General features: G+C 54.5%; 3 protein-coding genes across 3 annotated transcripts; 1 reads left to right on the top strand and 2 right to left on the bottom strand.

Moving 5' to 3' along the window:
• Nucleotides 1–3,739: 3,739 nt before the first annotated feature.
• On the top strand, nucleotides 3,740–6,283 carry SPBR_04692 (uncharacterized protein; the record flags this gene model as incomplete). The annotated part of the gene is made up of 1 exon (XM_040762969.1): nucleotides 3,740–6,283. The coding sequence occupies one exon, from the start codon at nucleotides 3,740–3,742 to the stop codon at nucleotides 6,281–6,283; it is 2,544 nt and encodes an 847-aa protein (XP_040615421.1).
• Nucleotides 6,284–6,961: 678 nt separating this feature from the next.
• Nucleotides 6,962–9,688, bottom strand: SPBR_04669 (uncharacterized protein; the record flags this gene model as incomplete). The annotated part of the gene is made up of 2 exons (XM_040762946.1): nucleotides 6,962–9,206; nucleotides 9,483–9,688. The coding sequence occupies 2 exons, from the start codon at nucleotides 9,686–9,688 to the stop codon at nucleotides 6,962–6,964; spliced, it is 2,451 nt and encodes an 816-aa protein (XP_040615420.1).
• A 2,712-nt stretch (nucleotides 9,689–12,400) lies between these two features.
• SPBR_04743 (uncharacterized protein) lies at nucleotides 12,401–14,626 on the bottom strand (the record flags this gene model as incomplete). Its single annotated transcript, XM_040763020.1, has 5 exons — nucleotides 12,401–13,726; nucleotides 13,787–14,161; nucleotides 14,237–14,269; nucleotides 14,365–14,495; nucleotides 14,581–14,626. 5 exons carry the CDS (start codon nucleotides 14,624–14,626, stop codon nucleotides 12,401–12,403), a joined length of 1,911 nt encoding a protein of 636 aa, XP_040615419.1.
• Nucleotides 14,627–15,916: the final 1,290 nt, after the last annotated feature.

The following is a 15,916-nucleotide window of genomic DNA, read 5'->3' as shown; positions in this document are numbered from 1 at the left end:
AGCCTTTTCTTGGGACGCTACTGAGCCGACCATTTTTACGGACGCGAGGGGAAAAGACCAACGGCGCCTCCAGTCCAGGCGCTTATGAGAGAGCGGTCGAGGACGGCAGAACCCATATCCAATTGGCGTGCAGAGTGGGTGTGGCGTGCTCGGTGACAGGCACCAGTCTACTCGGTCCATGCCCGGTGTAATACTTCTCGTTTTTGTACAAGTACTACGTCAATGGGACTCGATTCGAAGTGCTATGCAGGACTTAAACAGCGAATGATGTTTAAAATGTCTGCTCGTCGGTACTGACAGCGCTCGCCGTGCTCGGCTTTCTCGTATGTCGAGATTCTGCTCGTGAGGCATCGTGGTTCTCGAATGTCTTGGGGAAACTGGAGAGAAAATTTACATCGTCAGTTACGCCAGCAAGTGGTCTTTGAATCGCCACGTTGTATTATCAATACCGACTGTTGAAGGAGAAAGTAGGCCGCTTGATGTCTTTGTTTTATTCTTTTCGAGGCCGAGGCTGCGCCCAAGGCTCTAATTATCAAAGCGTCAAGGCGTCAAGAAGGCCAGGCATCGGGATACAGAGCTTCCATCATGCCCATCCGCCGTTTCGTCAACGTCGCTAGACGAATTGAGTTGCGCATAGACGCCCTATAACTTGTAACAATATTATGCTTAGTCACTAGAGAAGCTGCAAGTCAGTGAGAGTAGACTGTCTCGTGGGCGATGTCGCAGCAGTGTTGGTGATTCGGCACTAGTTGGTAGGCATCGTAGCTCCTCTGTCTCGCTATGGGTGCATTTATCGTATATTGTTTATTTATATTCCCTTTTTGGATCAGGATAACAAGTTGTTTTTGGACTACTGCTTCACCCTTCTTTTCCATCCTATCTGTTTTGACTTGCACAAATTTAATCTGCTAAAGGTAAACCGAAATCTCAAAGCATCTGTGTTGAAACAACACCAGCGAGGCTGATGCTGACACGACATTAAGCGTTGCCCTCCAAGACAAGTATTTGCAGCCGTGTCAACCATGCCAGCCATGTGTAACTGTGCCGCCCGTCTTGCTAGAATTACGTCGTGTGTCGTAGTAGCGTTGACCTTGCCGCTGACTGTTTTTGTTGCCTACAGCGACTGACGGACGACACGGATCTCGCCTTTATAGCAGGACTGATAAGACGCGGGACGCGGAAGGCAAAGCCCTGAGATGAGGAATTGAGTGCGAGCCGCACCAGATTTGGGCCGAAGGTACGAGAAGACGCATACACGTGCACCAGCAAACAAGACGATATTACAAGGCGACATATAGAAGTGCCGCCTGCTACCGAAACCCAGCCTCGAACCTGGTTTTCTTTCGTCACGTCTCTTCTCATCACGGCTTAATTGGCCAATTTTGAAGTGTGACGTATTTGCCGTCTCATATTTCCCTGGAAGCCATAGGCCCTGCAGAAGCGTCCTGCAGCCCTTCGCCAACCACACCGCCATACAACGCAGACGTGAGCGCTCCAATACCCCTACCCGAGGCGTCATGGTAGCCTGCAGTGGTCTGTGTCCTGCAGGCATTTCGGCTCGGGTAGCATGGAGAACAATGCCCTTCGTGCAGCTATTGTCCAAAGTACGTTGCACACCGTGACACAGCGCAAGATTGCAAAAAGCTCATCGTCACAATTGCAAGCGAAAAGAGGGCAAACGAAACGATCAACACAGAGCGCCATATTGGGACTATCTCAATGCGTATCTGGGCTGAACTCGTGTTGTCAATGTCCGATACGAGAGGCCCAATCAAAAGCGGAATCAAAAATCGAAATCCCCCTACCTCAACAGAAAGAACTAATATAGAAACAAGCTGCACTAGCGGTCGGGTTCCTGGCGCGCCTCATGCGGTCCACCCGCAATGCCGCCCAAAAGCATCAGCTCACAGCGGGGAACGTGCGTGAGGTGATCTGTGAATGTCGTCAGTAAACCCTAAAAAGGGCATCAAGCTGTAGAGTGAAGTGCCTGCATAAAAAGGTGAGAGGATCGGCACAAACACGCCGTGCAGCAAGGACTCGGTCGGCACTTCGCTCGTTATTCGTGTCTGGCAGGGTTCAACCAGCGTAGCAAAAATACGAGGGAGAGATATACGGAGCCAACGAACACGAAATTGAGGAGAATAGATCGAGAAGAAGCAATAAGAAAGTCCGCGGGGAGAAAGAGGAGAGACAGCGCACGATGGCAAGAGCGGAGAAGACGATGTCTTCCCTGGTTTGTTAAGACGAGCTGTACTCTCCCGGCCGCTCCCAACGCCAATTGCACCTTCATAGCAATACGGTCAGTTCAGATTGTCACAGTGAGATTCTGGCCTGGCCAGCCGAGACCGTCTTCACGACGAGGATTAACGTGAAAGGCACGATGCAGCTCGAAAACAATATGTCGCATGGGCTACGGCATATTTCGTAATTCGTATCTTACTTTGAGTCGGTTTTGGCTGGGCCTGTCGTGCTGAATACTTGAACGCATCCTTGTTACCATCCCATGGGCAAATCCTGATGTAGACTAGTTCGTGATGTTGATAGGTTAGAAAGTGAATAGGGCCAGTAAGACGACCATCATGTCCTCCCTGAAGGCCGCTACGAGCGGCCTGTGATCCTGCAATACGCAAAGCTGAACTCTGTTTGCGTGTGCCGTGCGTGCTGAATTGGAGGCAGGGAGGAAACCAGCCGGCACCTTCCCTGTCCGTCATTGCCCCAAGAGAGCAATTAAGATTGCCGCCTTCCGCATTTGTGCGTTTGTTGACACTTCCCTCGACTCGTTCTTTCTCGTTCTGATCGAGTTGCCGTGCTTGCGTTTTCGCTGTTTTCTATTCCCTCTTGCCTTTTCTATTTGTCTTTCCTCGCTGGCTGTTCTTTCTTTCTCTCTGCCGAATTTGTCCCTCGATTGCACTTTCCAGTCTTAAACTTCCTGTCCGAGGCCGCTGTCCAGTCGCCCGTGTCTTACAATTGGCTTTTTCCAGCTGTTAGCTTGGCTGCGCCTGCCCGCACTCACACCATCGCACCTGCCTCGACCCGACGAGCCGGCCTGCCAAAATCTGAATAAGATCACCTGTCTTGATTTTCTCAGCGCCCGAACGCAGATCATCGACGTCAGCTTTTCTCGCCATTTTCTCGCCACTGAACCCAAACCTCTGCCAGCACATTTCTGCATCTCGGTTTCTCTAGACCTTTTCGTCGTCTCCTTCGTACCGTATACAGCATCACAAACATTAACAGTGGCTTTTTTCAGCTTCGGCATTCCGACCCTGGCAATCAACGCCCACTCGGTGCCATATTCCACACTTTTCGTCACAATTTCCACTCCTCGTTCGCCTAACCGGCCTCCACGTGAGCGCCACTGTGACCATCCATTTCTCTTGAAGTGCACTACTGGTCTCACTGCGCCGGGCCTCCCTGCGATCGGCGCTTCTGGTTACCCACACCAGCTCGATCGCAGACGAACGTTCTTAACGCACCAACGCTGCTTTCGATTCTGCTTCTTTTGCCTCCTTTCCGTCATTCTTGAGCTTTGTCTCCTACCGTCCGATTTCGACGTTCGCGACAGTTTTCCGAGTGTCGGCGTCCACTCCTATTTCTATATGCTCGAAATTATAGTCGCTCGCGGATTCCATCGAACTCCCCCCTTTTGAGGGCCAGCCATTCTTGGCTGCACGTACCCTCGCCGTCCCCCTTCCCCATCCTCCGCCTTTGTCACATTCCAGCGACGACGACCGATGAAATGGAGAAAAAGGATGCAACGGTTGAAGCTGAGGAGCCCAAGGTCGTTCTGCAGCCGGTCACGGGTGCCTTCCCTGAAGATGTCGACTCTGCCGAACCATCACCAAATTCCGCCGACGCATCCGCCGCCTTGCCATCCGAAAACGAAACACAAGAAGACGTCAAGGCCGCAGCGGCCTCAACAGACGATGCGAAAGACGTCTCACTTCCTTCCCGCTCGGGAAATCACACGTATTCCCACTCCGACGCCCCCGCGACAGCCCCAATAAAAGAGGACACGCCTTCTTTACGCAAGTCGAACTCGACCACCGAGCTGACTGCAGAGGCTGACGATGCCGCCGCGACACTGTCTACACCGATACGACGCTTGCCCTCGTCCCTTTCGTCGAGCTCCATTGAGGACCAGGACATCAGCACTATCCCGGACCCGCGTCTACGCACCGGCAACCTGGCCTCGGGCAGCACGGACACCGCCGCGCAAGACGAGATCACAGCGCTCAGCACGAAACTCATCGACGCCATCAACCGCCAGAGCACACTCGACGACACACTGTCTCAAACCCGCATGGAGCTCGAAGAGTCCCGCGAGCAGGTTCGCAAGCTGGAAGCACTCGCTGCTCGTCAAAAGGAATTCCTCTCTGGTGGCCTGTGGGTGCGGAAGTCGGCCGTTGAGGAGGAGAAGCAAGCCATCCTGGCCAAGTCGCGGGATGAGAAGCGTCTACGTCTCGAGGCGGAGAGTGCCAAGTCCAAGATCGAGCTCGAGCTGGAGTCCTTGACGGCCGAGCTCTTTGAGCAGGCCAACATCATGGTGGCCGCGGCCAAGGAAGAAGCCCGCGCCGAACAGGTCGCCGCAAACCGCCGCTACGACAATCTCAGGGGCCAGCTGGCCGATACCGAGGTCCTGCTCAAGTCACAACAAGAGCAGCTGACCCAACTCAAGCAAGTGATGGAAGAGATGATCCAGAACGGGGCGGCCGGTAGTGATGACCACACCACGGCCCTCACCACGCCGACATCGCCCGGGTTTGGCCAGTTTGACTTTAAAGACGCCGATGCACGGTCCGTCTCCGAGAAGCAGGCGGATGGCGCCGCTGACACAGAAACAACCGACGACGCAGAGACGACCAAGACGGACGAAGGCCCGTCATCCTCACCATCTGTTGCGGCCCCGGCAACCACCACCGTACCCACAACTATCGTCCTTTCGCCCACAGTCATTCCGCCAACGTCATCAACACTAGCAGCACAGACACCCGACACGGTTCCCCAATCCCCGTCCCAGCCGATGAGCTTTACACACCTGCTGCGGCCCGTTCTCCGCTACGACACGAACGCTTTCCACGAGTTTGTCGACCTCATCCGCACCGCGCAAATCCAGCTCATGCTGCACATGCAAAGCTTACCCCAATCCCATGTCCGGTCGCCTTCCTCGACGTCGCTTCCGAAAACACCGCCTATGAACAACACCAACTGGAACGCGACAACCTCCAACTCCTCTACCACTGTCCAATCCTCTGTCGTCTCCATGTCGGCTGTCAATGCCTTTGCTACCGTCGCTTCCGGCCTGTCCGGATCCTCCAACGCCAATTCGCCACAAAACCACACCAAGGAGCTCAAGGAGACGAGATTCTACAAGCGCGTCGTCATCGAGGATATCGAGCCGACCTTGCGTTTGGACACTGCGCCCGGCATTTCTTGGCTTGTCCGTCGCAATATCATGTCTGCCGTCCTCGAAGGCACCCTCGTCGCCGAGCCCGTGCCCAACATCACCGGATCGGCCCTCGTCGTCCAGCAGCCCTGCGCCATGTGCGGCGAGCACCGCCGCGAGGACAGCTTTTTGCGCCACCACCGCTTCCGCCTGACCGAGAGCGACAAGTCCACGCCCTACCCGCTGTGCAACTACTGTCTCAGCCGCGTGCGCTCGGTTTGCGGCTTTCTCGTGTTCCTGCGCATGATCAAGGAGGGCCACTGGCGCGCGGCCGACGAAGAGGCCGAGCAGGCTGCCTGGGAGGAGTGTGTGCGCCTACGCGAACACATGTTCTGGGCCCGCATCGGCGGCGGCGTGCTGCCCGCCAACAGTGGCAGCGGCGGTGGCGGCAGCGGCAGCGGCAGCGGCGTCCCCAATGGTGTCGGATCCGCACGCCACTCACGGGTGGCTGGTGGTGGAAGCAGCGCGCACAACTCCATCAGCTCGCCATCTCAGTCCCATCACGCCAATGGCAGCAGTAGTGCGCGGCCGAGCACCGAGCTGAGCCGGCAGTCGTCCCTTACAGCCACAGCCACGGCCACAGCCACAGACACTGCGGCCGCCGCCGGTGAGGGTGTGCCCGCCAAGATCAGCGTCAACCACAACGGCTCGCCCGTTTCGAGCCCCCTCGCCAGCCCCCTCGCCAGCCCAGCCATCAACGCCGGCCTCGGCATCGAGAACAGCAACGACCGTCCGACTCTGAGTCCAAGCCCGAGCTACAACGGACCGAACCGGCCGTCAAAGCTGTCGTCGTCCATGGCCGCCATGGTCAGCGGCTTGGGCGGGCACGTCTCATAAAACAAAGACAAGCCCTTTTTTATTGCCGGAGGTGGGCCTTTTCGTAGCGCCTATCCCCTGCGTGTACCAACAAATAATTCTTTGCTTTCTTTCTGCCTCACGTCCCGCCCTACCCTACATTTTACCCACTGCCCTTGTTTAGCGACGTTTTGCTTTTTCTCATAATGCATTAGGATATGAATTAGGGATTTTCTTTCTTTGTTTTACCTTCGAGATGGATACTACCGGTCATGTTTGTTGTTTTCCAGCACCCGATTTCACCTTTCCCCATCCGTTTCTGCATTGTCTGCGTTTTGTGTTGTTTCCATTTCCACTTCTTCTCGCGTGTACGCGGGAACAAAGAATATAAACGTAATGCCAGGATGGACCGAGAGCAAGGCGTTGTCCGGCCCGATGAGCAGCATGAGGCTCCAGCAGCGCCTGCAAATAGCAGATACTGCCAAAAATTTAAACTTCAACCTCCATTCAAGAAACACGCAACACATGTCCGTCCAAGGTGAAAGGTATCAAAAACAGTAAATGAGCACGTATCAAATAAATAACAGGAAGATCGTAGCATCCCCAAAAAGAAAATGTTGCAAGATTCAAAAGTGAGAGATGCGGAGACGAACAAACCAACTAACGACTAAAACCGAACATGCACTGTACAGTCGGCAGTTCTGGCTCTACATGGGCAGTTCACATATAAAGAGGAACACCCAAAACATCCCAGCGGGGCGGTGGGAGATTGGCCGGCTGCTCAAAGTGAACCACAAAGGGAAGTTTCATCCGCTGGCGAGGACGGAGGTTGTTCTCGCGCAGGTCACGTCTCTGGTAGTACGTCAGGTCCGGGCTCTGCTCGTCCGCATAGCAGGCAAACTCTTCGTAGACATGGTACGTGAGCAATCTGCAACTGTCGTATGGGTTGTGGTTTTGGGCGTCAGTTTGACGACTGCACGACATGGTGGGGACTTCTGCCGGAGAAATCAGTTCTGCAATGATGCAGCGCTGAGGCCGAATTTTCTGGCTGCGCAACATGAGTGCTTGGGCAATACCCGGTGTGGCATCCACCTCGTTTGGGTTGTGCGGCTGGAGGAACGACAGTCCATGTGTAGTCGGACTGTCATTCATGGTCGAACTCATCTTGACAGTCTCCGTCGTCGACTCCGTAGTGGATGTCCGCGGCATCTCCTCTGGCAGCGGGTTCACAACCAGGCTTGGCGTTGATATTGAGCCTCGAGCGGCCGTGTCTAATTTAGGGGATTCGGAGGGCTGGGACACTTGTTCTGATGCCGTAGTCTCAGCTACGCGTGTGACCAAAGTTGCCATCAATTTGCGCAAGGCTTCTGCTTCTGCAGTTTCTTGTTCGCGGGTAGCAGCCTCGTCTACTTCACCAGACAGGGTGTCGTGCCGGTCCTTGTCCCATCCAGGCTCAGTGCGGCGAAGAGGGGTGAAGCCGTCAATGAAAAAGGTGATCTGCTCTAGTGGGAGGAGCAGAGAGCCTGAACGTCGTTGGCCACTGCCATGCGACGCATTTCGCTGCTCATGCATTCGCTGCTGCCGCTGGCCGAGGACAAACAGTAAGCGTTGCAGCGCGTTGTGGAGATCCACGTCGTACTTTGGCACGCAATATAGGTTCCTGAGAACGGATGGTACCGCCAGTGAAATACTGCGCACCATGGGAAGCCGGGCCAACCGTGTCATGATCTCGGGTTCATCGTGTGGTCCCATGTGGCGCTCGTCCATATCGAACTCGACACTGACAAGATGTGACTGAGTAGGCTCAAGATGGCTATTGAGACTGTGTTCATGGTTATGTGGGTGGTTTTGGTGCTCAACAAGTCCGTGCTTCGTGTTCTCTTCGCTTGGTTCGTTCTGCTGCTCGTCAACATCCGACGGAGGAGTGATTGCAGTGCCATCCGTAGTTACACTGGGTGTGTCATCTTGCGAGTCGTCACCTGTATCCTCCTTATCGTCACTGTATATAGTAGTCTCTTCAGAGGTCGTCGTTTGGGTAGTTCCATTTTGGGAAGCTTCCGTTGCCTCACATAGGCCGCCAGCACCACCAGGGTCGTCTTTTGTTGCGGCAAATGCTTCTGCACCGGGACCTGCGTCGCTGTCTTTCAGCAGTGCCAGAAGCAGCACAGGAGACACCGAAGGCGTGACAGCATCAACGGCTGATCGGAGCCCGTAGGGGTGCCGTAATACAAGACGCTCGAGGGATAGTTGGTGCCGCCGAATCGCCGCAACGGGAAGGTTGTCCGTGTAGATACCTATGAGCTCCAGCCACTCTAGTTTCTCGATATGATGAGTTAACATCAACGAGAGCATCAACGCTGCTTGGCGTGCTTCACTAGGCTGTAAACCCCACTCGGCATCCTCAATCCGTAGAACAGTAAGGTTGCGCAGCTGGTCCATAGCCAACGTTCCCAAGAACCAGCGGAGCGGCGCTCCGTCGAAAACGAGCGATCGGAGTCGGCTAAGGTCCCAGTGCGTAGAAACATCATCCGCAGAGTGGCATCTCCAGTCGTATCGCCAGAGGTGTAGACTGCGAAGCGGTGGCAAGCGCTCGCCAGCTGCAAAGCGGAAGGGAGGCAAATAAAAGTCTATACCAGAAGGGCGGCTACTCGAGGCGGAGTAGTCGCTCGTACCTCCCGGTATATGCCCACCGGCAAATCCGTCGGAGTGAGAGCTTGGGTCTCCCACGATTGCGAGCGACTCCAGGACCGGAGCAACCAACATCAGCTGCTTTAGTGCGGCCATGTCACCCGGCGTAGGACGAGGACATTGTCGTGAGGGCAAAGGATCATCGACCTTGGGCGCGTTTACAACAAACTGCAGTCTTATCAGGCCCTTGACTGACGACTTGAGGTAGTGTATACCCTTTTGGATTTGTGAACCGTGATTCTTGTCACCGTCTTGGAGTATCCGCCCACGTGCCGCTCTGCAGTTGGCCACGTAGAGTGCAAGCCGACTCTCAAAACCCGCCAAAGGCAATCCTGTTATGGTCAAGCGTACACCCTCTCTAAGGAGATTCCCCAGAGCGAGACCCTGTACGCCAGGAGTGTTATAACATATATTGTCTCGAAAGACAGGTGGATGGCCTACAAGCCCAGAGCCCTGGGCAACGGGGTGATTCCAGCTGTGAGACCAAAAGACCGTCAGCTGAAAGAGCAAGAAGGTAAAAATTTTGATGACAAGCTTCAAAGATGCTACTCACGTAACTGTCTTCAGCCTCGTCATCATTGACAAGTGCGAGGCAACCCTTGCTTCGTCGAGCTGGCCGAACACTTCGATGTGGCTTGCCCAGCAGCAAATCAGCGACATCATGAGCACCTGAATGCCACCAACGCTCTTGTCGTACAAATCAGGGCTGCCATTTTGTTCCTGCATGGCCTGCACAGCCTCATCAGCAACGTCTACCATCTGTTGTGTCACCAAGAAGCGTTCCAAAGCAGCCTCGGTAGACGACGGTCCGGTATGGTGCGAAATACGTCGCATCTCCCGAGCCATACGGCCCGTGACCATGCCAATACGGCGCTGACAATATTGATCTGTGTCAGCTTTTTGTAAAAGGGCGACATGAAATGAAACAGGGCAATACGTTAAGCAGCAGCAGACTTTACCTCAGTACAGAGATCGACCAGAGTTGCATGTGGAAGTGCGTCGAGAGAGTCCTGTACCGGAGGAAGGATAAGCAGCCCGGAGGCCACAGACAGATCTTTGGCCGTAACAAGGATCCTCGAAGCAACGTCAGCCAGGATTGGGAAATGACGAGGGTCAATGAAAGTGATTACAATCCCATCGCCCTCTCCGGCGGAAGCAGCATCTCGAGGATCCATTGTAGTCGTAGCCAAATTGGCGGCGCCTCGGGCTGTCCAAAAATGTTCGTAGTGCCGTATGGGAGTGCAATTGCCTCCTTGGCAGGCGAATTAGTCGCCGTTATAATTTTGCGGAGTGAGACTTGGCTCCGGTGGTACGTTCGTGACAACAAATCAACAACGACGAATGTGTAGTCTGGCGAGAGGATGAGAAGGGTGACACGGTCTGCCAAGCAAGAAGCGACGTATGGAAGAGATGTTCGAGAAAGGTTGCGGGATAAAGGCACGCAAAAGAGAGAAGGTGCGCGGGCAGAATATACAACAATTTCAGAGACGTGGAAACAGGAAAGGCTGATGGAGAACAGAACGCGATTAGGAAGGAACGACCATGTGCGCGATTGGGAAGGAGCGAATGAAGCGTGGGAGCAAGATAATAAGAGAACAGATCTTCGGGCAATAAAGGCAACGCGATAGTAACCAACGTCGTGTTCCGGATCAGAAATGGTTGGAACTAAAAAGGGACAGACGGTGGTCGGAACAAGCTGCAGAAGAGACTGATGCTACCTTTTGAAAATGCTACAATTGCCCTTGCCCTTCATTAAAAATGATAAACAATGGTATATCGTCTGGCCTACAGAAATAGCGAAGAAGAAGTAAGGGTGAGTGACCAAGCAGGTGGAAAGGAAAGGGCAGCAACCTAGATAGACAACATACATAAACAGCCTTGGCAACAGAGTCTCTCCGTCCACCTCCCACACCCTCGTTTTGGACTAAGACAGCATTCAAGACTCGACACCAGCGGTTTCTAAGCAGTAGGTGTGCCTGCAAGACATACCGTGGCCGTATTGCGAGATATCTGGCCACCGATTTACAACTACAGCAACGAATACAATATGGAGCGCTGTCTCTCAGGTCCTCTCCAATATCCACCATCTCATCCCACGGTGTAAGGAACATTATTTTCTCCTCGGGCTAGGACGCATAAATATTCGCCTTCGATATATGTCGAGAATGGAATCGGTGGGGTAAGCGTGAGTGATCCTGGGAAAGCAAGAAGACGAGCACATACCAGGATGAAAATGAAAAGAAAATGTTAAGACAAATGCACGAGTGTGAAGCAAGGGATGGCTGCATAATACATTCGATTCCCAATCCTATCCCAAGGAGTGTGTGGCTATAAACAACACCCAAATAAGAAAGTGAAAAAAAAAAGTGAAAAATTGATGTGAGTGCAAAAAACTAGAACTACGACAGATAAAGCAAGGAAAAGCAGAAAGCACCAGAAAGGGTGTACAAGGGAAAGTGATAGGCCATGGGTTTCATGAAAGGGACTCCGCTTTGCTGGTGGTGGACAAAGTTGTTGCGGGAGAGCTGTCGTCGTGCAAACGAATAATAAACGATCGAGTCTGCTCTTATTCGCCACCTTATGGACTCGAAGTTATCGAAGTCCTCGATTCTTGGTGTACCTCGGCCACGGTAGGACAAACAGCCGGCCATCAGGGGTGCGTGGGAAAGGCGGTGGGAGAGCTCGAGGTTCCCAACCAGGTGGGGGGGGCGTTACGATTTGTCTCAGAAAATTGTCTTACCTTTTGCAAAAATCGACTCGTGACCGGGCAGCTGAAGACAGGGGTGCTTGAAAGAGGTTGGCATGCAGAAAAAATAAATGTTCGGATACAGGGCGAATGTGTTTGAAAGCATTGTAGCAAAAAAGCAAAGCTGAGACCTCACAAGTTGCGTCTCCGCCAGGCAGAGGCGGCACATGCCATTGCGGAATATTCAGTATAGGTTTCTGTTCTCACGCCAGTCGGGGCGGATGCCGCACCGGGTGAAGAAAAAGATGAGAAATGTCTCGACATAAATGCATGGTCATTGTAAAACCAGAGAAAATTCGGGGTATAATATGGCTGGGTATCTGCTGTATTGTTCGCTGTTACGGATAGAAACAAAAATTCTTGAGAAAAAAAAACAAAGCAAATACAATACGAGCTATGAGGTAGAGGTATGTGTGAAACGAAAAGGGTAATATGTGAGTAATTTGACATGGGAATCATGAGGGTAGAAAATGGGAAGGGCTGTGACGGCAGCGATGGCAATATTCAAAAGTTGTAACCAAGCTCTCCATGTGAAAAATCAACGTAAATAGCCAGCATCAAAAACAGTTCGCTGCAAAACTCGAATGCAAATTACCTCATTCCTAGTACAAGGTTCAGGAAATTAGGACCGGGTCATGTGCAAAAGGCAGACCACGTCGTTCTCAGATCCGAGACAGTCAAGCGAATCACACGTGTGCAGCGCAAAAACCTCGTCACGGTCTTTTCTAGTAGCGGAAGACAGGTCCTCCGCTCCCCCCTGCCTCTGAGTCAACAACCGGGCCAGCCGAGGACGAGCTGCCACCAACGCCAGCATCAAACTCGGTGGGTGGGCTCGGGGTGCGAATACGGGGCGACGCCGGGCCAGGCTTACTAGATGCGGGCGGGACCGGCGGGGCAGACGTAGACGACGATGCACCACCAGCAGCTGCAGCAGCCGCCGTCGACGAAGACGAGCTTCCAACATCGGCAAGGGCCTTGTTGCGTCGCTGGACGCGCAAATACTCCTCGTCGCTCTCGTTTTCGCTGTCCACGTACGCGACCGTCCCACTTCCGCTGCCACCAGCAGCACCGGCAGCACCGGCAGCACCGGCAGCACTGGCAGCACCGGCAGCACCAGCAGCAGCAGAAGAGGATGCGCCACCACCGGCACCAAAAACGGGCCGGACGCGCGACGACGAACGGGACGACTCGGGGAGGTTGTCTGCGAATGGGTTCTCTGTTTCGTTCGCCGGTCCAGCCGCAGACGACCCTTCGCCCTGCTGGTAGCCGCCACGTCCACCGCGGGCATTGGCACCGGGTGCTGTGCTAGCGGCGATGGCTGCGGCAATCATGTCGTCGTCCTCGTTCCGGTCAAAGGTCTCGTCGCCGCTCCTTGGGCTCTCGAGGCCATTGCTGTGGCTCTCACTGCGGCTGCGGCTGCCGTTTGTTCCGCTGGGAGCCCCGGCCACCGGCGACTGGGGAGCGTTGGCCTTGCCCTTTCCGGCTGGCGTCATCTCAAAGGCCTCATTGCCGTCCGACGTCCGGCGCGATTCGCCCACACCAAGACTCTTGCGGGCCTCGAGCACCGCACGGTGGTAGTGGTGGAGCGTCTGCTCGAGAACTTCGTGCGTAGACAGCAGCGCCGCCATCTCGTAGTTGTCTGGGATCGGGTCGTGGGTGTTCATGTACTCGAGCACCTGGTTCGTAGCACGGCGACAGCGCGCCGAAAGGTCATCTGCCAGATCGTGTCTGAGGAGACCGTCCTGTGTCGTCGTGTTGACAACGTCAGCCAGGACGCTGGCCGTTGTCTTCGCCTCATCCAGTCGCTTCCGCAACTCACGCGGTTTGGGAAGAGTGGCGGCACTAGTATGGCCGCGCTCATATGGTCCACGCCTGGAGTTGTGAGAGTCATGTCCCGGCCCAACAAAGCCGCCCTGGTTGACATATCCGCCCTGGCCGTAGTTGAAGTTGCCCTGGCCAGGGTAATTTTGGCTCTGTTGAGGCCACATCTGTTGCTGTGGGCGGTGCCAGAGGCCGCCCTGGCCTCCTTGGGCTTGTCGCGGAGGTTGGTTCTGGTCCAGGTCAGGATTTTGGAATGCAGCTTACACGAGTTGAAAGAAGGCAGGACCTACCGAATATGCCGACTTGCTCTTCGCCTTCTCCTTCTGCCACATCTCCACGAGGCGGCCGATGCCCTCGTCGACCGCACCCTTGCTCTCAAAGTCCTGGAGGGTCTCGATCAAGAAGTGCACGATGTGGGCGTGCTGGCAGCCGCGCAGCAGGTCGCGCACGGTGTCGACAAACTTCTTGTCCATGTTCCGCGTGAAGGTCATACCCGGATTCTCGACAAGAATGCGCATAAGCATGATGGCGTTGTAGACAAAGTTGGGTCTTGACCAGTAGTCGCGGTGAAGGAACTTGCGAATGTAGCGTGCGCATTCGGTGGCGGCCTGGGGCGAGGACTCGGCGGCTTCGACGATACTGGGTAGGAGAGCAACTTCTGCGCCCTGTTCCAGGAGAGAAGTCAGCGGGAGCACATATAGATGGAGATGGGGGCAGGGTAGGCTGCGACCACAACTTACAGCTTCGTCGACTTCGCTCATACAAAATGTCCGCTATAGAACGAGGTTAGCCATTGATCACCACCACCGCCATCTCGGCCAATGCCGCCCTTCGCGGGCATGGCCGATCGTAACCGCCTTCTACCTACCACAAGCCGTTGCGCCGCCGCCTCGGGCGACTCATGGTCCACATTGTCGCCAGTGCCGCTGTTTGCGCCATTCCCGGAGCCGGCCGTGGTAACCGAGTCGGTTCGTTGAGGCGCTACGGTGTCGACGTCAACTATACTCGGGTTAGCAATCTGCAGCTTCTGTTTCCGAAAGTCCTCCAAAAAAAACACCTCCAGAAAATGCAAGTGTGTACTCACAGGTCGACTTCCTGTTGCGGTTGAGCTTCTGTCGGAATCCCTTCATCTTGGCTGAAAGCTGTGTAAGGACTGGTAATTCTTGCTGTCGAGGAGTAACAACACCCGTTTCAGCGGTCGCCAAGTCTGCCGGTCCAGTCGCAAGGAACCAATATGGTATTTATGGAGGAGAGACTAGATCGGTGGCGTGAGAAAGATGCGCTCAAGAAAGAAACTAAAAAATCGAAAGAGAAAAATAAAGCTGGAAGCTAGACCGCAGGTGAATCAACGAGCTGGTTGCCTTGCGCTCCAAAAGAAATGGGGAAGAAAATGGGGTGACGGCCTAGAACTGATTGAGGCTGCACGCGCCGTGGGATGTCTGGGAATGGAAAATAAGAAATAATGCTGCAGCCATAAAACCACAACCCGGCGAGCCGCAGGTTCTGTAGTTCGAGGGCCAGATTGATGGCGGCGCTGGGCGTTGGACGGGGGGCCTACGGCCGCTAGGCAACAAGGGGGTCCAGGGGTGACGAGGGACCTGTGGTTGGATCGGCTTGAAGCGGTGGCCAGTAGTCTGTCGTACGTTGGGTACCGAATGTTGGTACGGGCGCACAGAGAGGGCGGGAGAAGAGAAGCAGGAAATGAAATTTGACGAGAAACAAAAAAGTGGGAGATACAATATGAAGCGGGCTGCGACGCCAGTACGGCGTATTCAAAGGCAGGAAGGAACGATCAAGTTGGCGCCTCTGAACACTCCGACGGCAGTCGCCAGTTGTCGATCGGCAGGTGCGGCCTTCTGAGGGAAGTGGGCAATTAGCCGCCTGCCTTGTGCTGCGCCGTCTGTTGGTTTGCTCACCGATTCTGGGTAGCAATTTGCGACGACGCGACGGTCGAAAGCTCGGATGCCGGCAGGAAAGAATGATCAGGCAGAGGCTCACTGTAAGTCAGGCGGGAAAACATGGGCAGGAAGGGCAGGCAGCTGGTGTAATGCTAAATGAAGCAGCTCTCATCGCAGAAAATCCGGAAAAGAGGGGATGGGACGCTGCAAGTAAATATGGCAAGCTTTGCGGTCGATGATCCCACAGATGAGTACCTTATTCCTGGAGACGCGCCGCTCAGCGGTGTCATCAGCTCATAGCGTGTAATAATTCGGCGGACAGGTACAAAACACGTGCCGGTGCGCCGGGCGACTAGCAGCCAGCACAGCCTCAAATACCACGCAAGCAGAAGGCTCTGCCGCCTTTTGTCTCCCGCTACGAATTACAGTCGGTCGAGCCCGATGCTTTACGGGACTGGCTCGGCATCCCATGTCCAGAACTGCACTTGTGAGGTCATCTCGCCGCTCTGCTGCGGCTGCCAC

The sequence above is a fragment of the Sporothrix brasiliensis genome, assembly GCF_000820605.1.
Source record: "Sporothrix brasiliensis 5110 chromosome Unknown Cont21, whole genome shotgun sequence".
Lineage (NCBI taxonomy): Eukaryota > Fungi > Ascomycota > Sordariomycetes > Ophiostomatales > Ophiostomataceae > Sporothrix > Sporothrix brasiliensis.
The sequence above is the reverse complement of the archived record's forward strand: the minus strand, read 5'-3'. Positions and strand labels throughout refer to the sequence as shown.